At 44.9% G+C, this 27,910-nt stretch overlaps 2 protein-coding genes across 2 annotated transcripts in view; both read left to right on the forward strand.

Moving 5' to 3' along the window:
* The first annotated feature begins 8,750 nt into the window (after positions 1-8,750).
* On the forward strand, positions 8,751-12,969 carry LOC144411437 (uncharacterized). The gene is made up of 2 exons (XM_078108107.1): positions 8,751-11,995; positions 12,121-12,969. The coding sequence occupies exons 1-2, from the start codon at positions 8,875-8,877 to the stop codon at positions 12,252-12,254; spliced, it is 3,255 nt and encodes a 1,084-aa protein (XP_077964233.1). The 5' UTR covers positions 8,751-8,874; the 3' UTR covers positions 12,255-12,969.
* A 3,446-nt stretch (positions 12,970-16,415) lies between these two features.
* col24a1 (collagen type XXIV alpha 1) overlaps positions 16,416-27,910 on the forward strand; it is a 59,501-nt gene continuing 48,006 nt past the window's right edge. Inside the window, exons 1-3 of the mRNA XM_078108108.1 lie at positions 16,416-16,936; positions 23,081-23,151; positions 26,456-27,801. Of these exons, the coding sequence (XP_077964234.1) occupies positions 16,884-16,936; positions 23,081-23,151; positions 26,456-27,801 (1,470 nt within the window). The 5' untranslated portion in view covers positions 16,416-16,883. The remainder of the gene's footprint in view (positions 16,937-23,080; positions 23,152-26,455; positions 27,802-27,910) is intronic.

The raw sequence follows: 27,910 nt of genomic DNA on the forward strand, positions 1-27,910 counted from the left end.
ACATCAACTCACGGCTCCGTTTGCACTGCGGCCTGTCGGGGCTCGTGGCTGGAGGGATCCGACTGAAGTGGCAAGAAGAAAGACAGACAGATCGCGAGAGACCAAAAAAGAGAAAGACAAGAGACGAGTGGGCTGCTGAGAGAAAGGTGTGGGAGATCTGGGTCAAAAGGACAGTTTGGGGGTGAGTTGGATGAGGTGTGGGCAGGGGGGAGGGCGATCATCCCTATCACATGTTCCACGGCATCCTGCAGCGTGGACGGCTGTGGGCTGAGCACACACAGCAGACTCAACTCTATGCCCTTCCTTATGCTTTGATTTTCTCTCCCCTCCACAGCACGCGCGTACAGACGCCACGCGCACACCTTGAGATCTCCACTGCACTTTGATCAGAACCACCCAAACAACAGTTCATGTCAAAGAAAGGTAGTCAAGGAGTTTGTTTCCACTGCTCCACACTTTATGATGTTTTTTTAACCTTTTTTTTAACCTGTTTTTTACGGTAAAGCATGTGAGGTAAAACAGCCTTCCGCCCATCTGAGCTACATTTACAACTTGTTAACCACTATTGTCAGACGATCTTTTGACTCTCGGTTATCCATCACCTTATAAAGATCTCAGTGGTTGTCCAGTTGTGTGCGCACAAATGTTCTTTTCTTTTAGCAGATGTGGAAATTCTTTGAAAGTAGCCTTTCTTAAATTCCACACTGAAAGATATAATTTAACTCAGCAACCAACCTGAACCCTGACTTCTTTGCAATCCGACATTCCCTGCTCAAAAGCAAACATTTTCTTCAATACTTTATCAGATGTCAAATGTTAATCTTAATTACGTATTCTCAAAAGCCTAGAAAGAAAGGACCTTAAGGGGAATAATACTAAACAGAGACTTGCAAGAGTGCTCCTATAATATTGCGTATATGATTTTAACTGCAAAACAGTAGAAATGGCCCTTTGTCTGCATCTTTTGCACATGTCACAGAAAAATGCTATGAGTCAAGTCCAGCAACATGTACTTTAAATGCATGATTCAAATGACCGTTGACCGCTTCCAGCCGCCAATCATCTCTACAAACAGGAGAAATTCACCTGCTAATAAAGGATTGTCTTGTCTTATCTTAACATCTAAAGGGCTGAAATATGTAGCGTCTCCAGCTTACACTGCTGCACTTTTAACTCTAACTAATTTTGTACGTTATTCCGTATTTTCAAAGTGAACGAAAGAGGGCCTGAAGTGTTTGGGTCTTATTATGCCCCTGGGTTTTTCAGTTGTTTGCATCACTTTATGATATAATGCATCACTTACCATGTTTAACAAAATCCTGTACATGCAGAAGACATCAGCTAAGGATATAACATACTATTTGAGTTTTAGAGGGGCAGCATGACCGTTTGAGTGTGTTTCCATTCAATACAGTAAACTAAGATAGACTCCAATCGTGTCATCTAATTCTCAGCAAGAATACACTTAATTCCCAAACTATTCTCTGAAACATGAATCAATAATTCCCCTGCTTCCTTAGCGTATACTGACGGCATGAAGCGGTCTGTTCCTGTGCCAAGGCCAGCTCCTGCTGTAGGTCGCTGTGTGATGGGGCGTGAATGAAGAGGATTGGGGGCACATTTCACACCTAGGGGGCAGCTTGGTGGGGGGCTGGCACCGTCTTGATGAACGGAGTGCACCTGGCTGACAGCTGAGGTCCCCCCCAAGCCGCCCTAAAACAGACAAGCAGCGCTCCATCTCCCGAACTCCTTCCCCTCGGACGCTTGCTCTGCTTCTAACCTGCTCAATGCTCCTTGTGAAACCCAACGTCTGCCCCTCCACCACCACCACCTGTTACCCCCTCATGCCCGTTTTGAACCCTGAAGCTCTGACTGCGGGATTTTCCGACTCATTAGCTCTGCTCAGTCAGGTGGAGAAGCCTGCAGATTCCTTCCAGCTAAGTTCATCAACCCAGCCAGTGGCTCCGACTGCGGGGCGATAAGAGGGAGAGGAACCCCCCGCGGCGACTTTGTTTAGTGTGAAATGAGATGAGGAGGATGGGGGGGGGGGGGAGAGAAGGAGCGGGAGCGCAGAAGATGGCAAGTGCTAATCAAGGCCCGTGGATGGGTTTGGATCCGGTTGGATACGGGGCAGCGCGGCAGCACCGCGCCCTAACCCAGCGCAGCGTGTTTAACGCAGCTTAGCAGTGTCGTTACGCGGGTGTTAACGCTTGTCAGTTACGCGGCTGCTCCTCTCGGCAGCAGGGTGTCTCTTTGACCCCATGGGTCTAATGCGCAGACGGTGTCCTGTTGACCGGGTCCGTTTCAAGCGATGCGTCCAGCGCAGAACAACATGGGATGAAGGGGAACACCGTTTCACACCAACATTCTGCAAAGGTTTGCCAATGACCTCAACTGTTAGAGGAATGACTGTTGCTCATGTCTCTGACATTTAAACGTTGTTCTTCTTTTGGGGACATATCTTAAAAAGGGTTGCTGGATGGATCGTTACTTAAGAAACACGAGTGTGCGTGAAATTTCCCTTTGAGCCGGCTGAATAGGGATTCCTATGCTGATTCCTGATTCCTGACCAAAGATTTAGACTTCAGAATACAGAATAACAGCATAAAGCAAGATGATCAGACGAGTGTTGGGAGTAAACTGAAAGAGTACAAGTTGCAAGCTTAGTGGTTAAGCTTTGTGAAAGAGAAAAAATATCACACCACTTTGCCTGTGAGAGGTCAGATGACCATAAAAGTCTGTTTCAAGTTAAATAGGTGGTTGCAGGCGTTTGAATAAGTGGTTTTAGTGGTTTGTATAGTGGAGTTTCAGCAGTGGAACTGGGTCCACATTGGAATCTATTGCAACTGGTAATAAAAGTTAATGCAATGTTTATTGGACTCTTTGTACATTTCATGGTCCCCTTACAAGGGTATAAGATATCATCTAATACATTCTATAAAACTATGAGTTATAATTTTCATTATGAGGCTTCTGAGCACTGCAGCGCTGTACGAGGACGGAGGTAAGCCACACGCCTCTGTCTGGTCAGGAGATTCACTGGGTCCCTCTGTTGGACATTTACAGGAAGAACTCCCCGTTACAAGAAGACATCGTCCAGCACACGTCTAACTGCACTTGCCAAACCTCACAGGTCAGCAGAGCTACCGTACAGCAAGAATGTGAAGTATTTAATCTTCCGTTTTAGATTCCACACAGATTAAATGATTAAGATACAATGCCGAACAGCACTTGAACCTTGCCACCTGCACGCAGCATATGAGTACCTACACAGAACATACAAATAAGCAAGAAATATAGATTATCAAATGGCGATGAAAAGATTAAATCTCAGCCTCCTAACTAGAATGCTCACCAGATTTTTCTTAACCCATTTCTGGACATGCTGCTCAAATCTGGGTCATATTTGTCTTGGCCCATAAGCCATTTTTGTTTTTTTAAAAGAACAAGCATACAACAGGACTATTACAGGAATAGCCCTGTGCAGGGGGAATATCAAGTGTCCTGTTTCTATGCTGTAAATAAAGGCAAAGGAATTAGTTGACAAGCAACCGGAATCCCTTCAGTGGCAACACGGCTGTTTAACCCTGAAACACAGATGGTGATGTTCAACTTAAACAGGAAATGGAAATGATCATAAAACAGGCGAGGATCGTAAAAAGAGTAGCGTTTTGTTTTTCACTTTGCGTCACGTGACTTTACAGAGAGTCATCTTGTTTCATTTAGGTGATTAGTCGTTTTCCTTTGTGTTGTCCAGAGAAGACTGCAGTCAGTGTGTAAGTTCACCAGCTGGCACTTAACAGAACATGCGTGGCACAGATGGTCGCTCCATCCAGTGTTGCTTTTATCATTCGTTTCGCTCAGGCCGCAGGCTTCTCATTTAGAGGAAAGTGTTCCCGGATCTTAACTCCATCACGTTCTTGATCTACAAAGAGGTTTCTTTCCATTTAATTCACCTTTGATTTTGACCACGTATGCCTAATGCATATGCATATGTTGATTTCTAGCTCTTTAGTGTGAGTATGTATTTATCTTCTCTCTCTATTGTAACTATGTTGAAGGGGGGCATAGCAGAATAATATTTCATTGTACCCAGTAACTCGTTAAACTGTACACGTGACAATGAATATCTTGAATCTTGAACAGAGCCGTTGGCTGAAAGCTATCAGCAAAAGACAGTGAAAACAACAGTGCACAGAGCTAACAGTCTTTGAATGCCATATATTGTACCTATTAAGTTTGACATTTTCTGTAGTTTACAGAGCCTTCATCTTGCAGAGGGCCATTTTCCCCAAAGCCTCCACGTGTATCCATAAAAGGCCTTTCAAAACCATTGGGAAAAAATATGTTTTTTTGTTATCAAGCTAAAAGTAAATATATTTCTTATTCTATTTTTTTGTCTCTTTTTTTTTTTACTTGATTACATAAAACAACCACAGTGGATATAGCCAGTCAAGTTTAATATTTGGGTTTCCATGAAGTCCCGTGTCCAGCAGAGCTAGTCAGCTCAAAACAGTCTGCAAGTCATGATGACCTCAGAGGTTCCTCCGTCTAGACGACTTTGATACAGCTTTTAATTTTAGGTTAGGAAATGTTCCCGGATATTCATGTTGTTTTAATCACTGCTCATGCTCAAAATATCTATTCATCTTTTCATGTAATGGATAAAGTCGTGTTCTACTGTGTCCTGCTGGGCCACAAGCACTGAGCAACTTCTCAATAAGTTAATATCACTGCTACATCTTATTGGCAAAGATGTTGAGTTAAAATCAAAATAAAATCCAGACATCCTAGTCGGTAGAATGTTTGTAATTATTTTTAATAAAGTGTGTATTCTCTTTGTTTCTGTTAATAACAAACCATCCATCCCAAAAAGGGAATAACAGAACAATCGCGTTCCGCATCGAAACAAATATTACATAATAAGATTTGAAGACAAACGTAACGCTCTTAACTCCAAGCCAATTTGTTCATACTCAGATGAAAATGATATCATAAATATATACCCTCAGTAATGAGTTAAAACAGATGAGACCACTAACAATACTGAAACAGGAGCATTTGTTGGGAACAATCTCTGCTTTTGATGCTCTATTCTAGAGAGAGTTTATGTCTGGACTATAATAATAACAATATATAAGGCGTTTTGAAAGCAGGACTTTTAATTGATTGTTATACGGAGATTTTTACTTTTTTATCCAAGAGCACTCAATCATAAATCAAACAGGAGCTTAACCTTAACGCTATCTAGGGTCATTATCTGATTGGAGTTCTTTCATCTACTTAACTCACAAATTCTTAAACTCATTTTAATCCAAGAAATGACCAAAGACTTTTCCTCTTTAATGTAGTAGTATTAGGTAATACTACTGGTATCCTGGACAGCATACACGTATGCGGTAATCATGATGGAGTCCTTTGCTGCAAACCAGACACACCAAACCTGGCTGGGGGCTTGATAGCAAACACATGAGGTAGTGGTGATTGTTCATCTGTGTCTGGCTTTTTAAACCTGTGTCCCGGCTAACAGGTGGCATCACTCTGCCCCAGTGCACAGAGGGGCTACAGGGCAGGAAGCTGTGGCTATTTTTTGCCTTGGTGACACGGGGCAGCTGATGGACAGAGGAGTGTCTGAGTTTAAACTAGTCCTGACATGCAGGGGACAAAAAGGTCCCTGCCACACATACTGGGTTGCTGGTAAAAGAAATGCAGAGTGGAAATGTACTGAAATGTGACGTCACTGCTTTCCTAGGACTCATTTTCTATAATTACTATTTTTACAATAACAATAGGTTTTATGTGAAAAGGTGTTTTTCTGACTAACTAAAAGATAATTATCACTCTAGTTCCCCTCAGCTCCACGAGAAAGTTTGGCACCTTTCAGTACATTGTTTTGGTGTTTGGTCCTATAAAGTCTCTGTGGACTATTAATACATCACCCAACAATGAGTAGTCAATTAAGCAACGAGTTAGGGAAAAAATGTAGCAGCTTTAAAGCTAGAGTTGGAGTGGAGACAAAAACAGTGTTAACAAAGTGAACATTGCATCTGTTATATATGTTATATTTAAAAGACAAACATTAAAATGAATAATACTGCCCTGAATCTCTGAGTGTGCATATCAATTGCATGGTGATAATGTTGTCAGTATTTGGTTTACAGTGTGTCTCTGGCCAGAAAGTTACTTCTCACAGATTTTAATACTACTGTGTGTTTAAAATACCAGTTTTAAACACACAGTAGATCAAAGTGATTTATGGTACAGCATTTGAAAGAATAAACACTTTTTTCATAAAGCAAAGCCAGCACTTCTGCACAATCTGAAATTGATCTACTTAAAAGCACTTTTTGGCTTAGATATTGAATGTCGGCTGCTGCTCGTTCATGTCTTCTCATCCTTTGAGGTGTTTGTGTGGAAACCAGGGATCACAGCGGGGGTCCTCCTCTCCTGCACCAGTAAAGGCTTGTTACTCTCCCTCTGAAACTGGCAACAATTTTCTGCGCGCTCTTTCCTTATCTTCGGCGGAAGAGGTTGTTTTCTGTGTGCTTGCTCTCCCAAGAAGTTAATCTGTTTTTCATTGCTTTGTGTTTGAAGTTTAGACTGCACATGGCCTCTCAGTGCATCTGCACATCTGCAATTCCATGCACATTGAGAAGAAGAGTGAAAAAAGTCTCAAGAGAGGAACAAGAGCCTGCCTTTCACTCAAATGGTGTCACAGGGGCTGTCCACAACAACGGAAGCGAGACAGTGATCATCAAAATATGCATACATGCAAAAAACAGAAACTCAATCTCAGTAAAGAAATTTGAATGTTTCCCAATGTCCTATAGCTCAAGTTTCTCGGAGCGCTCCACCATAAAACCCCGTGCCAGATAGAATTTTTAACATTCAAAATGTCTGTTGAATCAATTTGGAGTAGCAGATGTGGAGTGTGTATTACACGGACGTTCTGGCTAAACAGTCAAGTCAAAATATCGAGGGGACTTTGTGAAGACGAGAGAATAGAGTTCTAGAGCCCAGGGAATCCGGATGCTTGTGTTTTTCAAGCTTTTCAGAAGCATCACATGGGAAAAAAACCTGGTGGTCCATTTTCACAGAGCCTCCACCAAGTCCTGTGTTCTTGTGTCCTTAGCACCTTTAAAAACATCCTCTCCTTTGGAATCCGTGCACTGATACGATAGAAGAAGAGACGAGCTTTACTAAAAGCCATCATTAAATGAAGAGTGCTGGTCGACCGGGAGCGATGGGCGTGGTTGACCTGATATACAGAGTGCATTTGGGGTAAGAGTCAACACGTGAAATGCTTGTATCCTTGACAGGCGTCATTGTGACACTGTGTGATCTCTTCTGTCGACGACACGCCTACCCGCCCCTCTGAAGATGAAGATGAACACGTCATGCCGTGTTTTGTTTAATCCGTACAACAAAAACAAGGTGGAAAATAAATTGCACGCATGCAAAATGATATTTCTATGTTCTCAAGATGTTACGTTAATTCTTCAAAAAACTTAGTACAGAAGTGAGATGTGCAACAGATCTTCCAATCTAACTCTTTCCCGTAAAATAAAAAAGAATGAATGCATTCATCCCACAATCTAATACTGCGTGTTACTCTTGTTTTGTGTAATTCCTCTTTGCTTTAAGGGAAACAGTAATTGCAGAAATCATCGGGAGAGATGAAAGGAGATCTGCAGTGCACACAGGGTCTGGACACATGACATGCTTGAGGATTTATGAGATTTCAAAGGACAACAATGATTTTCTTTGTGATCGTCTGAATCTCTATTAAGATTGTTCAACAACGTATCCCTGCGTGAAGATTATCGTCCCCACCGCTGGCTTCACTCTCCATGGAAAATATAAGGGATCAGGTCTAAATTACCCGCAGCCTAATGGTATCACTGGAGATAAGAAGGAACATGCCTTTCAAGCCATTCTCTCAACCCTCTCGAGAAATGAAAAGGGATTTTGTCTGAGGAACATTGTAGTAAGCAAGCATAAAGCCACTCTCTGTTCCACAGCCAAGTCCTCAGAGAATTCAAGCCAGACAGAGGATCAGCTCTAGAGATGAAAGTAAGGTCAAGGTGGCTTTTTTCTCCTCCTCCCGAGGCATCTCCTCTCTTCTCTCTTCATCCCAAACTGAGAGTAGGTTACATAATAATGTGCTCTCTCCCTCTCCATATATACTATATATATATATATATCTTCTTCTAAGAAACATTGTCATCAACGCAGTCTTATTGTCTTAAAATACTCTGTTACGGCCACAGCCTTCTGAGTTTGTTTTTGTGATTATTAATTGGTTTGGCCCTTCTGAGTGCAGGCTCCGCCCCTGCGCACCTGAGAGCGGTTGCGGTGATGGCTCAGGCTGAGCATATAGAGGGGAGAGCGACTGAGCGCCGGGAGAAGGAGGAGACCTGCGAGAGCGCCAGGCCCCGGCCTCAACACCAGGAGACCAGTGTTTTGTGTTCGAGCTACTATTGTGATATATTAATGTGTGAAACGGAGAGGCTGGAGGTTGGAAAACTATAAAAAGAACTTTGCATCGCTTCCTGCCTATCGCGTTTCTTTATGTGGCTGACCCCTCGGCTGAACGAGCCGTCACCTTATCGAGGGGTCCGTAATTACCGACAACGGTTCCGTACCTCGAAAAGGGGCACGTCGCAAACGTATGTTGAATTCGCTCGGGAAAAAGGCATCTTATTCGATCGCTGGACCAAGGCGTGCAAGGTAACTGACTATAGCTCTTTGCGAGAGCTGTTGCTGATCGAAGAATTTAAGAACTGTGTTCCTGAACGTACTGCATTGTATCTGAACGAACAAAAAGTCAGCACTGTTCAGCAGGCTGCGGTGTTAGCTGACGAGTATGCTTTAATGCACAAAACGGTGTTTTACAAGCGTCCGTCTGATTCTGGGGGTTCCGCCGTGAAGGAGAACGAAAATCTTTCCGACTCGAGAAGTAAATGGAGTCCTCCCAGTCCGAAATCTAATCGAGAATGCAGTTACTGTCACAAAATGGGTCATAGTATGGCTGAGTGTCGTACGTTGAAACGTAAACAAGAACGACAAGATTCTTCATCTTTTCAACCGCGAGGCTCGGTGTTGGTGAAAACTTTGTCTCCGGCGGTTGCAGTGTCCCCCACGACCCCAGACAGCTGTTTCAAGCCGTTCATATTCCGCGGTTTTGTTTCAGTAGGTGAGAGGGGCGAGGATCGAAAACCGGTAAGAATTCTCCGGGATACAGGGGGGTCTCAGTCCTTCATATTAGCAGATGTTCTGGATTTTGGTGTTGATTCCGCGTGTAATACCAGCACGGTGGTGCAGGGTATTGAAATGGGTTTTGTGACTGTCCCGTTGCATCGGGTGCACGTTTCGTCTGAGTTGGCGTCTGGATGTTTTGAGGTGGCAGTGCGTCCCTCGCTACCGGTGAGAGGCGTTGACTTTATCATGGGTAACGATATAGCTGGGGGTAAAGTCATGCCGGTGGTGCAAGTGGTCGACGTCCCGCACAACGACTCTCAGGCGGATGTGCTTGCTAGAAACCTGCCAGGGGTGTTTAGCGCCGTGGTGACACGAGCCCAAGCAAAACATGACCTTCAGGAAAGTAATATACTCTGCGATTCTGTGTTTCCCAAGATTCTGGGAACTGACGTGCTGGCTGATCCTCCAGAGCCGCCCAAAACGACTCCAGGGTCAGCTAGGAGCTTTGATCTCATTACTAATTTGCTTGTTTCGCGCGAAACTCTGATTGAAGCGCAGCGAGAAGATTTATCTTTAACTCCATGTCGGGCGAGTGCTGAAAAGGGGAAAATATCGCTGCGTAATCACCAGTTTTACTGGCACGATAAGGTGCTAATGCGTCACTGGAGTCGATCGCTAAATCCTGGGCAGCAAGACGATTGGAATGTGGTGCATCAAATTGTGGTGCCCTCGAAGTTTCGATCACAGGTCTTAGAACTGGCCCATGACCATCCTTGGTCCGGACACCTCGGTATCACTAAAACCTATAACCGGGTGCTCCAGCATTTCTTTTGGCCAGGTTTAAAAACTGATGTTGCACAATACTGCAAAACCTGTCACATCTGTCAGGTCAATGGGAAGCCTAATCAAGTTGTGCCGCCGGCTCCCCTCTGTCCTATTCCTGCCGTCGGCGAACCATTCGAGCGCGTGCTAGTTGATTGTGTCGGTCCACTCCCTCGTGCTAAGTCCGGGTGCCAATACTTGTTAACAATCATGTGCGTCGCGACACGCTTTCCGGAAGCCATCCCGTTACGTAACATCACGGCCAAGACGGTAACTAAGGCACTAACAAAATTCTTTACCACCTTTGGGTTGCCGAAAACGGTCCAAACCGATCAGGGTTCAAACTTTATGTCTCGCGTTTTCCGTACGTCCTTAAAGGCTCTTGGAGTGGCTCATGTCGTCGCAAGTGCCTACCACCCTGAGTCGCAAGGAGCTTTAGAACGGTGGCATCAGACGTTAAAATCCGCACTTCGCAAGTATTGCACCGAGACTGGAAAGGAATGGGATGATGGGGTCCCGTTAGTTTTATTTGCAGTGCGTGAGGCAAGACAGGACTCTCTCGGGTTCAGTCCGGCTGAGCTCGTGTTCGGGCATGATGTCCGGGGTCCTTTAAAAATGCTAAAGGAAGAGTTTCTCGATAGGGGTTTGTCCGCGAAAACAAACGTTCTCGAGTTGGTCTCACGTACTCGGGAACGTTTGCGAGACGCCTGTAATACGGCGAAGGAAGCGCTTTCATTGTCGCAAAAGAAGATGAAGAAACGCTTTGATACAAAAGCGGTGGTGCGTCGTTTCCTGCCTGGAGATAAAGTTCTCGTGTTGTTCCCCATTCATGGGACCACTCTCTCGGCCCGTTTTTCGGGTCCGTACGTGATCAAGGGTAAGTTGAATGAAACTAACTATATCTTGTACACTCCAGAACGGAGGCGAAAAACACGTGTATGTCACATAAATATGTTGAAACCCTATTTATGTCGTGTTGAACCGAAAGCGACCACCCCTGACGATCCGGTAGCTAAGGTACCCACCGAGCAGGTCTCATTGGTAACTTATGCTTTACCTGCCGACACTGAGGATGATGGGTTGCATGTCTCTATGGAAGTTTTAAACGGGGGGTGTTTCAAAAATTCGGAAGTCTTAACTTCACTCCCTTCTCAACTGGCCTATTTATCTCGCGAACAGCAACGGTACGTAATGGACCTGATAAAGGAGTTCCCAAATCTGTTCAATGACGTACCTCCCGGAACTAATGTCATCCAGCATGACATCGAAGTTGGCCGTGCAGGACCTTTCAAGCAACATGCTTACCGCTGTCCATTAACTAAGAGAGAGGCAATGAAAGCTGAGGTGCAATATTTACTAGAGAATGGGTTCGCTGTTCCGAGCAGTAGCCCCTGGAGCTCGCCGTGCATTCTGGTGCCGAAGGCTGATGGGTCCCTTCGTTTTTGTACCGATTTCCGAAAGGTCAATTCCGTCACCGTGGCGGATGCTTTTCCCTTACCACGTGTGGACGATTGTGTGGATAGTCTTGGGGGTGCAAACTACATCACCAAATTGGACCTATTGAAAGGTTATTGGCAGGTGCCCCTCACCGAGCGGGCTTCTAAAATCTCTGCGTTTGTAACCCCCGACGCTTTTCTGCAGTATACGCGTATGGCCTTCGGTCTCCGAAACGCGCCCGCAACATTTCAGCGGTTAATGTCCACAGTCTTAGGGGGGGTTCCTAACTGTACTGTTTATTTAGACGATGTTGTCGTTTACTCGTCTACGTGGGAGGAACACACGTTAACGTTGCATGACGTGTTTGGCCGATTGTCCGCTGCTTCCTTAACGTTAAATCTAAAAAAATGTGAATTTGTAAAAGCTTCTGTAACGTATCTAGGGAAGCAGGTGGGAAATGGTCAAGTGCGACCACGGGACGGAAAGGTGGCTGCTGTGCTCAACTACCCAACACCTACTACGAGGAGAGAACTACGTAGGTTCCTGGGAATGGTGGGGTACTATCGTTGTTTTTGCAAGAACTTCTCGACTGTTGTTGCGCCGTTAACAACACTGTGTAGTCCAAAAGTGGGTTTTCTTTGGACTAACGAATGCGAGCAGGCATTCCTGTCGGCAAAATCTCTCCTTTGCAGTGCACCGGTGCTGTCCGCCCCAGACCTGACTCGTCCGTTCCAGCTGGAGGTGGACGCCAGCGCGGTTGGAGTGGGAGCTGTCCTTCTCCAGGAGGGTGCTGACAACCTAGGCCACCCCGTATCATACTTCTCAGCTAAGTTCAACAGTCATCAGTTGAATTATTCAACCATTGAAAAAGAGACCTTAGCTCTGTTGCTAGCATTACAACAGTTTAACGTTTACGTGGGGGCTAGTGCGTCTCCTGTCGTTGTTTATACAGATCATAATCCACTTGTTTTTCTGAGCAAAATGTATAACCAAAATCAACGACTCATGCGTTGGGCCTTAATGGTTCAGCCGTACAATCTTGAGATCCGTCATAAAAGAGGCTCTGACAACGTAGTTGCAGATGCGTTGTCTCGCGGATTAATTTAGGAACAGGATTTTCTGTATGAACCCATGCAGAATCAGTTTTTCTTTTTCCCTCTAAGGAAGGAGGAAAAGAAAAAAAAAAAAAAAATGATTCTTCCTCTAGGGGGGGAAGTGTTACGGCCACAGCCTTCTGAGTTTGTTTTTGTGATTATTAATTGGTTTGGCCCTTCTGAGTGCAGGCTCCGCCCCTGCGCACCTGAGAGCGGTTGCGGTGATGGCTCAGGCTGAGCATATAGAGGGGAGAGCGACTGAGCGCCGGGAGAAGGAGGAGACCTGCGAGAGCGCCAGGCCCCGGCCTCAACACCAGGAGACCAGTGTTTTGTGTTCGAGCTACTATTGTGATATATTAATGTGTGAAACGGAGAGGCTGGAGGTTGGAAAACTATAAAAAGAACTTTGCATCGCTTCCTGCCTATCGCGTTTCTTTATGTGGCTGACCCCTCGGCTGAACGAGCCGTCACCTTATCGAGGGGTCCGTAACATACTCATTGTATTCACCATGAAGTCAATGGTGTAGCTGTTTTCTAAAAAAATAGTAACAATGAGCAATACACTTGGTGAAATGTGCATTATCCCCTCTATTCGTCAAATTTCCTTTGAACTTTGCATTTGTTTTATTTAAAAAACTCTCACTTGTCCCCTTCAGTGAGATGCCCACAAAATCCATCGGAAAACTTTGGGAAGAAGTTCTGATTCAACAGCAGGTGATTTTAGAGGATGGGAGAGGGACATTATTCAAGATTCAAGTACAGGCAATGCACCGGTAATTGATGATATTGAGGAAGCCATAAATGATTTAATATTAATCTTAAATGTGAGTCGATTATGGTTGTGCAATAAGTGATTTTGGCAGCATTTGAATGCCAGAGGTTTCTAAAAGTTGACAGACGGAATTGTTTGTGTGTGTTTTGTTGCCTTCTGCCCGACATGTGCAAAACTAATTACACACTTACACACACACACACACACACACACACACACACACACACACACACACACACTCCTCCTTGTGCAGTGTGTGTGTTCCTCCCTCCACCCCGTATGACCCGCAAAGGGGCTTTCACTTTCTCTGCACACTCCCAAACCTCCACTCAGCCCAAACTCCTCCTTCCCCCTGGACTCCCCTGGCCCCTCTCTCCTTGCTTCCCCGTGGTCCTTTACGCTCTACAAAGCACCCCGCAGCGCACGCACGCACGCACGCACGCACGCACACACACACACACACACACACACACACACACACACACACACACACCATCACTCTCTTAGATTCAGCATCGCTTCAGCTATTGACTTGTCAGTATTCCTCCATTTGTTGAGCGCTCTCCAGCTGTTGCCACTAATAACAGCCCAACAAGCGGGTGACACGCACGTAGGACAGAAACTACACGGCGGTGCGTCTGCTAATTAGAGACGGAGGTACGGTTCAGTGTCTGGTCAGTCAGTGCAGGTAGAGTCAGCTGTCATCTGGGTCCAACACAGACCTGCCAACCCCGTGGCCCCCGCTCAGACTGATTGACGGCAGGCTCTGACTATTGAGCTCTTTACCTAATGAGGCACGCTTAACCAACCGCGTCTTCAGCGGCAGGTCAAGAGGACGTCACTCAGGGAATCAAAGGCACACTTATTGTGTCTACTGGCTGGTTACAAAGAAGACATCTCGCGTTACGCTCTATCAACCGGAGAGCCTTCCCCTCCTCCTCATCCACCTTCCTGTTGTCTTTCTCTCTTTAACCAGTCCCCTTCACTCCGGTCCGGTGAGGATTAAAGTTTCCACACACACACCACGTTTACAAGCTGTTACTGTACTATACTATGTACTATGACACTGACAATCTCAAACCAGCACATGGTGTTTGAATTCTGGACCTTCAGTGGAGTGGTACACGGAGCCCCTGACCGTACAAACGAGGTAAACAGACACCACATACTGACCTAAAATACAACCCCATTACTTGTTATTTATGGGTTTTGTGCGGGAGAAAAGGTCATTCTGATCTTCTTGAAGAAAATATGTCGTCCATTGGTTCTAAACTACAGTGTTGGTTCAGTAAGAAGTAAAGCTATAATGGACATATGCTCTCTGTACATGATGTTATATCTGATCATGTGGAAGGAGTTTGTGACCACAGAGCAAAATCCTCTCTGGCATTCACATACAACTCTGCAGCAGTTTTCCTAAAACACAGATTAATTGACTAGCATGGTGATTCTGGCTTCATTAAAACACATTTTCTTGGTTTTCTTGTTCGATAAATTGTGAAACTGCAGGACAATAATAATAATATAATAATAATAATAAAACACATGTTTTTAAGGGGGGCGTCAGGGGGGCGTCAGTGTCGGCCCAGTGAGAAACAGAGAGGTGATCTGATTCTGATTAGTGGTCTCCAGTGCACAATGGACTGATTAGTACACATCTGGACATATGGAAAAAAGAGAAGATTTATCTTGAAAGGTTAGCTGGGATTCTGTGTGCATAAGAGGCCCCGTATCAACGATGTCATCAAGGTTTTAGCAATATGACATGAAATGTTCACAGATATTATTCAAACACCTGATGGCCTTGTGAGTGCTCTGCTACAAAATTGTCATGTAATTTGTTTGTTCATGGTGTCGATTCCCAGTCTCAACAGCGAACCATTGTTTCCCGGAGGTGGAAGGAAACATCTGGTAGGGGTATTGCTATCCCAAGATGCCGGCTGATGGCAAAGCAAGAAAGAGGGAGAGCATCCAAAGCAACGTGCTTCCGGAGAGGCGGAAGAGAGTTTGACTCAACGCTGCAGGCATAGAACCTTCATTGTGTGTTTGCAGGCACTACGATGATGAACACTCTCTTATTGAGGCTGCCACGCTAGCTTGAAGTCTCCATGTCACGTTTACCTCTCTGGGCATTGTTACTGTTCACACTAACTTTCCTTTGGTTGTTTTCCGTCCAAGAAACACTGTGTTCTCCACGTGGGATCAGAAGCAGGAACTTCTCAGTCTACTTGTGCCCCCCCCCCCCCCCCCCCCCCCTGTTCCCTAAACTGCAAACCATATGGACTCCTTCTACGTCCAGGCTGAGCTGAAGGAGGAAGAGGATGATGGGAAAAGGAGGGGGGCTGTTTTTGTTCAAGGTTAATAGGTTATCCTCGTGTAGGAAAGGTAGAAACGTATAAGAAGAAAGCAAAGGTGTCAATTTCACGCGCGGCCTTGAGCATCGACTCGGTCACAGAGAACCATATCGAGTGCCTGACAATATTTTCCGGCTAGATATTAAACAACTTACACATTTGAGTTAAATTTCAGGACAACAAACAGATGCGGCAGATGAAGCTGATGTTAAATCAAAGCCCTTCGTCTCCATGTTTTAGTTCCTCAGACATCATGTCCCATGGTCGTCCCTAAAATTTCTTATATGTTCAATTAGTGGTAGTTTATACAGTTTGAACCCTGCAGCTTATGCCATTCAAACGATCTTTTTCTGTATCTAATCATAGCACTGCACCATTTACTTAGGGATACAAACTAGCCCTGATATGATGGATAACATAATCCTGCCATGGAGCCAGAACAACAGGCCCCGGAGCGGCAGCACCTGGTGGATTTGCTTGTCAGCATTATTCTGGAATATTTTACTCTACGTGTATTCATACTGTACACGCGCTGAATGTAAGTGCGAGTGTGTGTTTGTCTTCGAAAGTAAGTTTATGCGTATTTTGGAACCTGCAGAGTTAATATATTGTCCCTGCGAGTGTAAACTGCGCTTTAGTGTTAAAGTTAGATGATGGTCAAATGATACTAAATCCACCGATAACCTCAAGCTAAAAGTCTCTCCGTGATGTCACGAGCCCGTAGCTGGTGAAATCAGACACCACCGGCTGGTAGGAGTTGCGTTGGGGTGAACCCGGATCCCCTTGCACCGGGGCAAGTCAAGGCACATTGCAGAAACCAGCGCCGGGGGGCTGAAGACGCGCAGAGCCAGATCCGCTGTTGTTTGGAGTCCAACTCGGCGAGAAGCAGTCGAGCTCTCAACCTCCGCACCGCACACAGACGATCCCCGCAGTCCGACCAGCCGCTTCTCCGAAGCCTACTTTTCCATGCCGCTGTTGCGCGTCTCCACTTTGGATAGAAGCGGTCCGGTCAGTGCGCGCCGCAGAGCGCAGAGGATCTGAGAAGAAGCGGGAGACAATGAGGAGATTCTGAGGTGGCTGAACTTCTCCGTTCACTCTGCGCGTCCCGTGGCTGTTACCAAAGGGTTAGCCCATGAGCAGGTATCCTCTTCAGTGTGATTCTGTTTTCACCCAGATCTCTGCTGCCTGGACAAATGCATACAAATGCATTTAGGAGCTCAACGGAGAAGGAGTGGACACGTTTCCGCGGCAGCAACGTAAGTGGACATTTGGTAAATTAACAGTGTGCAGATGTTACTTTACCTGTGCGCATTTGGAACAGTTCCTTGGACAGATTTTAAAATAAAATCCTAACGGCGGGGGGGGGGGGGGGGGGGGGGGGGATTTCAATCGATCCACACACCCGTATAGTTTAACATTGGAATGATGAATTATGCTTCTGCTGACTTTTTGTCCTTCGGTCCTGCAGAACAACTACACAAGACACACTACAGCTGCACAGCCATACTGTAAAAGTTAATTCAAGTGAACTTCTTCTTTTGTTTACATGGAGCTGACATCTTAGTAAGTGCATGTCGTGGCTCTAAACTCGCCGCATGAACATGCAGCTTGGAATCTCCTCCATTATTATCTGAATACCATGCGGCGCACTGCTGGACGCCCTTTCACTGACTTAGCTATGACTAAATGAGAAATGAACACTGGAAATGGCTTGAAGCATGATGCCTATTCATCATTTCAGTGATATTTCCCCGCTGTGCACTTTTATGACAAGCATAATTGTCACAGACTCGAGATGAAATGAATTAAACTCTGCCATACTGTTTACCTTAAATGGTGGTGGGCTGGGAGGATCTATTTAGTGCCTTAAACCTTAACATTCCTCATGGATGTGTTTATTATTGGCAGCCTGCGTGCAGGTTTTGTTGTCCTGTTACATTCAGCTGGGACTGTAGGGCTGCAGAAATGTGCACGCCTCCATAGGTTACTTAACAGGAAATGCATGTTCTTCTATCGCAAGTGAGTCCAAGTTGTCTGTACCCTATTATGAGTTCCTTCCAGATGAGATCTGAAAAGTGCTGAGCTCACAAAGCATTCGGTTGTTCCCCGCTGACAGTGTTTGCTCGATAGAAAACAGAGTGGACCTGATATCCCCGAGAGTTGCTTTTTTTTTTTTCTCCTTCAGAGTGAAAATGAGAGCCGTGCAACAGACCTGGGTTTAGGGAGAACAATCATGGCCTCCCTTGAATTCACTGGGAGAGTTTTAGTGTCTATGCACCAGCGGTTAACTGGCTCCTGAGCCCCAGACGATCACCCGCTGCTGCATATATCTGCTCCTCTGCTGGCGGTGCGGAGACGCACAGCTGCTCACATACTGTAAGCTTCACTGAGAGCAGGCTGTCTCCACAACGCTGGCTGGAGCTTCCCATGAGACGGTTAATCAGGAAGTCGAGACCAGCTACACTTTGGAGGAGGTGAACCTAGACTAAATGGTAAATGCTCATCATGGATGATGTCCTAATGAGATGGACTGCTTTTTGCCTGGTGCGCTGACACAGTGGATAGATTAGTGGAAAGTGTGATTGTTTCATCTACTGGGTGGTGCACCTGGGTTTTGTGGATAGGTGTTCTCTGTATTTGGTTTCAGAGTTTTTCTCTTCATTTGGCGTCTGAAGGTGTAACTTTATTTGTATGTGGACTCACATAACAATTTACACAACATGCACACGTCTTCTTGTTGTGACTGGACCACCAACAAGTGCACTGTGAGGAACTGGCCTCCAACCCTTGTTGTTGCTCTGTACAGATAATGGAGCTTGCCGCGGGGCCGTCATCACGCTTACTGTAATTGCAGCCGCAAATCTTTTGTTTTGTTTTTCATGTATTTTAAGTCAAAGAGTCTGTAATCTTTGGCAAATAGGAGTCACAAGCGTGTCTGAATCCTGTATGGGTGGTATGACACAGAGATGATGATAAAGAGAGCACTCTACCCACATTAAAAAAAAGGAAAAAAGAAAAAAGGAAATCTACAGACGCCAATGCAAACACATGCAAACATCCTGTAAGTATAATGCAAGGTGAAATCACTGGCTGCCATATAGTCACCTTCTCTGCCACATTGCCTTCAGGGTCTTTGGCCTGTCTGAGTCGGTGTATTTAACCCTTCTAACATCTGCAGGTCCCCCTGCAACAGGGAAAGGGAAAACTATTAAAGGCCATTGGAGGTTTACTCACAGCTCTTTGTCTGCTCACTGTCCTGTGGACTAAGTCAATCTTTACTCTGTTTTTGCAGTGACCTCTTGACTCCAGTCACCACTCCGAGGGAGCACAACAATCGGCTGTCAATTAAGACACAACATTCGAAGCTGTCTGCATTAGATGCTTGCCGTGTTTTGGAAACGTATCAGACGTGCATTCCATTTCAAACCTTTGCCAGAGATAAAACATCAAATAGCTCATTAAAACCTGGACACTTTTGCAAACATTTAGACTCATGGCTGTTTAGACTCGAGAAGCTGCTTCCATAATGAAGCAATCATGACGATAATGCAGGTGCTGAAGCTGAAACATGGCCAGTAGGAACATACATTGGCTGTGGATCAGCCACTCGTGTTCAGGGAATTCTTGGTGGAGACGGAGAACAGAAGTGTGCAGGACAACTTGTTAGCAAGACACTCTGATATTTCTATTGAGATAAATATCCACTTGGTCTTAGCGTTTGAGTAGTGCGTGTGTGTGTTTGTTTGTTTGTTTGTATAATGCTCGGTGATATTTGGAGAGCTCCACAGTTTATATGGTGGATGTTATATTTCAGCTGCTGGAGCTATTTCTCCCGCAGTTGTTCTTTGCAAAGTGATTTATGTTACAACACTCATTACGGCTACTTAGAGCACCGCGTCAGGTTGTGTTTCGAAGTTATTTGCTCCACTCTGTTTTGAATCCCACTCTATTTAAAACTCGGGCTCAGTGTCTTTGCCATGAAGGGCACATAAAGGTGAAGGTTTAGCGAATGCTCCACATTCAAGCCCTATAAACCTCATGGTTTTTGAGTGATGACTGTGGAGTACTTCTAAAGAGTAGGCTACTACAGATACTCTTGTGATATTATGAAATCGAATGTGTTGGGTTAAATGTGGTGACTTCCATTGTGTAAAGACGCGCTGCTGTTGTCGCCTACATGGTTTTTACACCTTTCAACTAACAGCAATTTAATGCGTAAACCTTTCCGTTTGTTTATTCCCTCAAGAAGTTCCAACGTATTAAAGTTGTTTGGATGGATTAACAGGGTCCCGTACTTTGTAGTCGCTAATGGATTCAGTTAGTGTAAACATGGCACTGTGAACACCACTGCTCTCAAAGCCAATCCCCAGAAAGTAGGACCGTTGTTTCCTTCTCCCGGTGAGGATCGTAAACAGAATGTCCGAGACATCGCACTATTTCCCCGACCAGATGAAGCTCTGCACATCTGCATTTGCCTCTCGCCCCTCTTCCTTAGTCGAATGGACCATTGGAACGGATCCCAGCTAATTCCCAGAGCGAAAAACTGCAACCTCTGTTACTGCTGATCCATTGCAGAGAGGAGATTTAAGTTGTGATTATTTATAGTCTTGACATGACACCCACTCCCAATGTAGTGGCATTTCCCTGGGTCAACAAAGCAGTGTTTGTGGAGCTTAGTCTTTCTTTCAGCAGTCTTTTCCATTAACTGGAAGGACTGGAAAGTGGTCAGAGAGTGCTGTCACTTAAACTGTGATTTAATGAAGAGGCAATGGAGCGGCTGGCTCTGCCTGTAGTCTCGTCACTTACATACCGTTTGCATACAATTACAAAAAGCTTTAAAAAAGGTCTCACAAAGTTATCCCACTGATCCTGGACAGGAAGGAAGGTAAATGGTTTAATGTAACTGAGCCGTGGAGATGTGCTTGATGCTTGAGTCTTTTTTGTTGCTGAGTCTCAGGGACGCCTTAAATAGCTCTTTACAGGGAGTCTGTGTGAGAGACGGCCAGAAAAAGCTGTCTGAATCAGCATGAGATGGCCCCACTTGGCAACAAGTGAATGTTACGTCTTCTATTTAGCCGTGTGCTATTTTTTTTCTTCCTTTTTTTGAAGAACTGTGCCATTAGCCAACTTTAAAGCAAAACTAGCTCCTTAATGGCTTCATAAATGCCATTTATATCGTCTCTCAGCGGATCAATGATTGCAATCATACATTCTCCCATCGTTTTCCTGCCTCCGGGGACGTGCCGATGTTCCCGGCAGTGGAACGTAGCACCGCTTTCTTGATGGGGAACAGGTGGCACACACTGCTCCGACTGTTTTTACTTATGCTCAATCGTTTTCTTCCCTGTTGTGTCCGTTGACTTTTCTCCTCATCTCTTTCTTTGTCCCCTTGTCTCATTTGTTTCTCTGCCTGCATCTGTTTCCTCTTTGTAGGGCTCAAATGTGCCAGTCCACATTGCCCTGGGAACACAAACATGGCTGCCTGTCTGTGGCTTCCCGTCCAGCAGGGCCACACAAATAACCACCGGTAGCTTCTTTGCTGGGTTTATTTTATCCTCCGAAGCCATGAAACAGCAACTATGTTTGTAGCCATCACAACCGGCATAATCATACGTGGATTTCTGAGGGGTGACAGCAGCCTGTGATTGATGGGACTCTTGCATAACTGCATATTGAAATAGCAGTTCTTATGTCTCTTCCTGTCTTTTGCCCGGCCACAGTTGACAGTCATCACGCCGGTTGCCAAAAGCCCCCTCAAGTTGTGTCAGCAGCTGTTACTCCGTGCAGGGCTGTCGATGTGATTGATTTGGTTTGAATGTAAGGAGTTTGCTTTGAAGCAGTCTGTAATTGCTCTGGAAAATATCTTGAGGGAGAAAAGAGATGGCACTTCAGCAATGAGGAGGACGGTTTAAGCAAAATTCAAATATTAGGTTATATTTTACTATGCACACATAGTTTTCTCATATTTTCAAAAATAAGTTCATATTCAAATTTTAGGTTTGTTGGCTTGTAATGTATTTTTCTGATTTGGCTGATCATTTAAGAACAAAATGCACAAGTAAACCTCTTAAAAGCTATACCTTATATACATATAGTTGGTACATTATCCTTATATTCAATCTTTTAACCTGGTTACAGTATTGTTTTTTCTTTTTTACACCCAAACAGTGAATGTTAGATTGCACTTTATAGTTAGACACATGCTAAGCTGTATGACAAAGACAAAGCAACATGTTTCGCTTCAGACATTAAAGGTTTCACCTTAAAACTGTGTGAATACAGAATGAGTCAGTGTAATTACATACATTACACGTTTAAAAAGAGGAGGAAAATCTCCTTGAATACATTTACATCTCTTTGGCTTTTTCACTGATGGTGCACAGCACAAGCTGCCCTCCTGGCTACACAGTGGCAGTGCCACCTAGAGGTGGGGTCAGTGAGGGTCAAAGTACTGAAGTACCAGCGATGAGAGAACACGGTGCCAATACGGAGTCACGTATGAGTTCCTCATCGCGTGCCTATAAATGAGCTAATGCAGATCAAAGAATCTGTTTCTTACGATTGTAAGATGCTAGGGTGCTTTTCCTTTCTATTTTTAGCATGATGACATTTTTCAAAAGATGTAAGCAGATCAATATCTTACATACCTAAAAAAACAACAACTGTGTAACAAACTCTTTGAAGAGCTTTAGACGTTGAAACAATTTTTTCAGCGTTTTTCAGGCATGCCTCCACCAACAGCATTTATTTGCTGTTTTATTATTATTAATTTATTCCAAATAAGTCTTATGGTGGGTATTTTGGCAATCACAGGTGCAGATAGGTAATATCGTTAATTACGGATGCTTTCCAATAGCCAAAGGTGTTTTAGCTCTGTGGCCCATGTGTTGTGAAGCTGGTTCAACTGCATCGGTGACCTGCCTAAACTGAACCTTGTCGTCAATCATTTCATCGCACGTGTGTTTCATTATCCGACTGCATTCAGGGATGGTAACGCCACTCTTGTTCCAGTGACATGTGGCATTTCTGAGTGGTGGCTCGGTTTAGGGAAACTGACTTCTAAGCGGTAACATGCCACTTGTGTTCTAAAGTCAGGAGGCATGACATTAAACAATCTGAACCACGTCACTCAAGAGGCCCAGGCCTTCCACTCTAAACGGCTGATTTCAGGGAGTTCAGGCAACTGGTAATAGCGAAGACTGAATAGAAAAAATCTTTTTACACTCAGATTAACGGTATAGATTTACGTCTCAGTGCACTCAGGGTTATCAGTATGCATGTAGTAGTCTCATCTCTCCTTTCACAGTTCCACATGCAGTGGTACATCTGCGTTTCAAACGGCCAATAGATTGCTGATGAAATGAGCTAAACTGTTTGTATTTGTGTTTGTGTCCCTCAAGGTGGAACTTTATCCTGCTCCTGTCAGTATGCTCAGCAGTACTCTCTGGAGAAGAAGACTACCTCGCTCAAGGTAAACAACAGAACCCGAATGCGTAACTAAACATTACCATTAAGATTATCTCTTCCACTCTTTTGTTGTTGTTGTCATTTTGTGAATGACTCTTTCTGACTTTGGATCATTCAGCCACATCTACTGTTAGTTTTCAGAACTTCATTCAGCTTTTGAGGTTTCTGCAAATGAGGATGCAAGCACTTCTGTTCTACTTCTCAGAAATGCTCTTATTGTTAATAACCCCCGAAAAGACATCCATGCTGTGAATGCCATATGTCTACAGTTTCAGTACAGTGATTGTCCTATAGGTCACAACATGTGAAATGACTATTTTGGGGTCTGATATCATCCAAAACATTGTTGGCTCATATGATTTTCTATAAAAGCCTCCAACATTTTTCAATGTACGTTTACTTCAATGCAAAAACTATTTTAAGAATAAGTTATTTGAGTTAGCAGTTCAATTGTTTTTTAATGGCGTATGACTGGGCCACTGCCAGAAAAAGGCCTACCACATGTTTTATATACACTTAACACAAGGTTGACCTATCAATGAATCCTCAATACTCCTCGCCTCTCACACTGTGTGCATTGCTTATCCTTCTTGCAGAGAGGAAACCAACTGCCTTAAGGATCCTTCCCCTTATTTCATCATTGTCATTATTCCGCTCCAAGCATGATCAGTCTGTCATAACGAGGGGAGGAGGAATGCACACCGAGTGTTAGAGCAGCTTGTCTTCATATATGAGACAGGTTAATTGGAATCTGGGCTGACTTTACCTCGGGCTAAGAATGTCAACGACATTTCAGTGCATGCTTAGATCATCTGCAGGTAGACAGTCTCTCTACCGGCGCTGCACGACTATAAACCCTGCAAAACAACATCCAGGAGGATGTGCAGTATTGTCCCTCTTTTTCCAAAGCGTATCTATAACAGCAACAAGACCAGTGAACTGAACTGTCCTTCAAAAAGTACTTCTACCCCTAATAGCTGTACAGTATGAATCTGATAAGCTGTTTTCTTCACTTCCACACAGACGTCATGTTGCGTTTGTGAGTGTATGCACGTGTATGTGTGTGTGCTGCCGTGACACCGCTATCCCCGATCTGTCAAACCATCGTGCAACACTATTTAAACATATAAATATGACAGAAATATGCTTTCATTCATTCTGCATTCTTGTTCAGGCTTTCCTTATATTAGTAGTTTGTTCAAACAGTGCTGCTTTTGTTATTTCTGAAATGTAGAATTCATGTTATATCTTTTATATATTATACAATGTTTTGGTAACAGGTATTTTTAGGTGTATTAAGTTCCCCTTCAGTAATTAAAAAACAACAACAACTAAACCCTTTTTAAAGGTTGGTCCCCAAATAGAGAAGAGGAGTTGCTTCAAAGCTGGATTTCTGGATTACAGTTGATAATAACTAAAGTTGTCCTTGAGATCTTCCCACCAAAACACTCATGCACTCATGCACACATGCATCTGGTTGCAAAAACAAAACGGCTTTGCAAGCTTCCCTGTTCTCAGGCTTCCATATCGGTTCTTCCTCAGTCAGGGAGCACGCTGACAAATGAACGCACTCACATTTTACTTCTTTCTCTTGCAAGTGAACATAAACACAAACACACAGTTCTAAACCCATTCGGGATTCACTTGATATTTCCATTAGTGTGTGACATAAACACCAAACACAACATGCTCTGTCTCCAGATAATAATAATAACATCTGTTACCTGTGGGCACGGGAAAATAATGACAAGACTATTTGGAAGAATACGGATCTTAGGAATTTCTGGCGGCGGATGGATTCAAAAGGGCTGTGTGGAGGGGTTTCCTTTTTGTTTTAGTTCCGCCCCATCCTCCTTTAGTCCCTTCCGCTCATCTGGGCCACAGCTGCCTTTCTGCTGACTACTCCAGGGGAAGAAGTGGGAGGCGTCACCAGCATCATAGGCAGACCAGTGACCACAGACTTGTTTATTTTTACTTGAAGAAGGACAGTTATTAAACCTTTTATGAACAAGGAGAATTGCCACAATATCTACGGATATCATGTGCTGCGTGCCTTTTGAAGTCGACAGATCGCTGCACTGTTTACACAAATTGCTGTCTTGTAATTGCAAGTCCTGACGTCGTTGTTGTTTAACGCTACATAACTAACCGGAGACAGGCAGTCACAAACCACAATCTTTCATCGGGAGGAATCCCAGAGGAAGACTCAAATTATTTCACCATGAACACACACACGCAAGGTGATGCTGACTTCGCATTGCTTGTTGGTGTTGGCACGCACATCCACTTATTAGCCTGTGCCAGCACTTACTAAATGTTCCCCGATGTGGATCCGTCCCGGTTTTAATTTCTACGTTCAGTCATGTCAACATCGAAACACCCGAGGTACAACATTAACTGCAGCACACACATAAAGTGGCTATTGTTACAGGCCCCCCCCCCCCCCCCCCCCATGTCGGGTTTCCCCTCATCCCGTGTCTCCCGCTCTCATCGGCCTCGGCTCCCCGGATGAGGTATTTAGTATTGTGGATATCTGGAATGCGTCTGCCTCTTGGCTGGCGTCACTGAACAGTTAACACATAGCGCTCGCGAGCCGACGTGTGACTTCCCGGGAAACATGGATTTCGTCAGTGAGTGGAAAATCAGGGATAAAGTTTTGGGAGAAATTGCTTTTATTAAATAGAAACAGAGGCATTGTACTTTACATAGCCATGGAATTATGTTGCCCTGTGTAACTACAATATGCTGAATCAGGCTATATACTTGTTCAGCCTAATTCCGATGTATTTGTATTTTTTAGTTTCTAATCTTAAATGCTACACGGTTCATCATCAGCATCGTTAAAATATTCTGAATGGAAAAAAAGTCTATAAATTTAATTATCACTAGTATTTATTTGAAAAGTTCAGTTTTGTGGTTCCAGAAATTGATTGTTAAACAGCCTGGTGAATCAATAAGAGAATTGATTGATGATAGTGGAAAGAGAAAGTGGATGCATGGTGCCCAGGAGTGCTCAAAGTAGGCTCTTCATGGAGTGTTGCTGCTGAGCTACCTGTCTTCATATTGGTTTCTTGTAATATTATTGCTCTTCTGGGTTGTTATAGCTCTGTTGCCCTCTATTAAGACAACCTCCAAAAAACTTTAATCCATAACGGTTTAAACTTGTTGAGTTTATCTTGAAATAAATTGTAAATGTTTTTTTAAAAAGTGAGTGCCTTAAGTGAAGTCCATGACTAGTTTAGTACCTAAAACTATTTTTAATCCTGTTTGTTATCCTTACATTTACCATTGTCCCTTCTGTCCTCCAGGTGTGGACATCCTCTATCGACTGGGGCTTTCAGGTCGAGGCAGCACGGACAAGAGGACAAGCCCACCTTCGATCACTTACACCACTGTTGCCTCACCTTTCAATCTCCCTGTTTCTGGACATGGGGTAGTATTGGACTCAAACTTCCTCTACGAGGCTCCGGCAGGCAGTCTTTTTCCACCTGAGATCGGCGAGGAGTTCTCTGTCGTGGTGAGCCTCAGCTCCTGGCGATCGAACAACGCTTTCCTTTTTAGCGTCAAAGACAGCAGGGACCGGCTGCGTTTCGGCATCCAGCTGCTGCCCCGCAGGGTGGTGGTGTACACCGCAGAGGAGGCCTCCATCTACTTCGCCTACGACTGGCAGGATGGGCGCCAGCACCCTTTTGCTGTTGGTGTTCGAGCGCACTCTGTGTCGTTCTACGCCGAATGTGGAGCCGTGCAGCAGCGGGAGCAGACCCTGAGGAGATCTCACACACTGGCAGATTCCGGGGGTCTCTTCACTCTGGGCAGGATGAACTCCAAAGCGGCGGCATTCGATGGTCGAGTCTGCCAGCTGAATATCCATCCCTCTGCCAAAGTTGCCGCGCACTACTGCGACTACCTTAAAGCACCGTGTCGGCTGGCCGACACTAACCGATTGCCTTTGCCGCTGCTCCCGACTTTGGATACCGAGGCAAATGAGCCTCCGTCGAACCCTTCGACAAAGCCCCTTGTTGGAGTAGCAGCTGCCCGTCGTGCTCCCTCTAAGGCTACAGCAGCTCTCAAAGTGTCCCCAGGTAATTTGGTCACGCAGCATTCAACACTAAGCCCATCAGTACGAACTTACGTTTCCAAATCGGATCCCCTTGCTCACTCCACCCCGTCTTGGCTTCAGCGCGACAGCCCTACCGCAGCCACCCTGAGCGCACAAGCAGCCTTGGATCCCGCACATAGCACAACTATCGCCACTAGCCAAGGTGGCCAAGGTGGCGATAGTGATTACTTTGAAAACAGCACAGAAGAAGGCAACAGCTCTGGGAGCCTGCAGTCTCCAGATGTCCCCCCAGGACGGATTTCCCCGGACGAGCAAAGTCGGGTGAAGGAAGGACTCAGGAACAGCACCGCCAACGCCTCCAGCGACTCTCGCTCTGGGCCTCAACCGGCTAGTCGGCTTCTGGAGACTCACCTGAGAGCCAACAGCACCACTTTGTACCGGGAGAATCAGGTGGACACCTCAGAACGACATGACGCGGACGGCAGCTATGAGGATGTAGACCTGGGAGGATATGATTATGGGTATGAAGATACAGACTATTTCTACAACTACGACGACGGTTTCCATGGCCCAAAAGGAGAGCCTGGTTTTCCGGTAAGTCATTTACGAATGACAAGTAGACCTGTTGGTGTTTATGGAAAATGAATCAAAGCCTTCAGACACAAGTCGGTACAATGCTAGAGTGGAACAAAAGCCATACAAG

The sequence above is a fragment of the Gasterosteus aculeatus genome, chromosome 8, assembly GCF_964276395.1.
Source record: "Gasterosteus aculeatus chromosome 8, fGasAcu3.hap1.1, whole genome shotgun sequence".
Classification (NCBI taxonomy): domain Eukaryota; kingdom Metazoa; phylum Chordata; class Actinopteri; order Perciformes; family Gasterosteidae; genus Gasterosteus; species Gasterosteus aculeatus.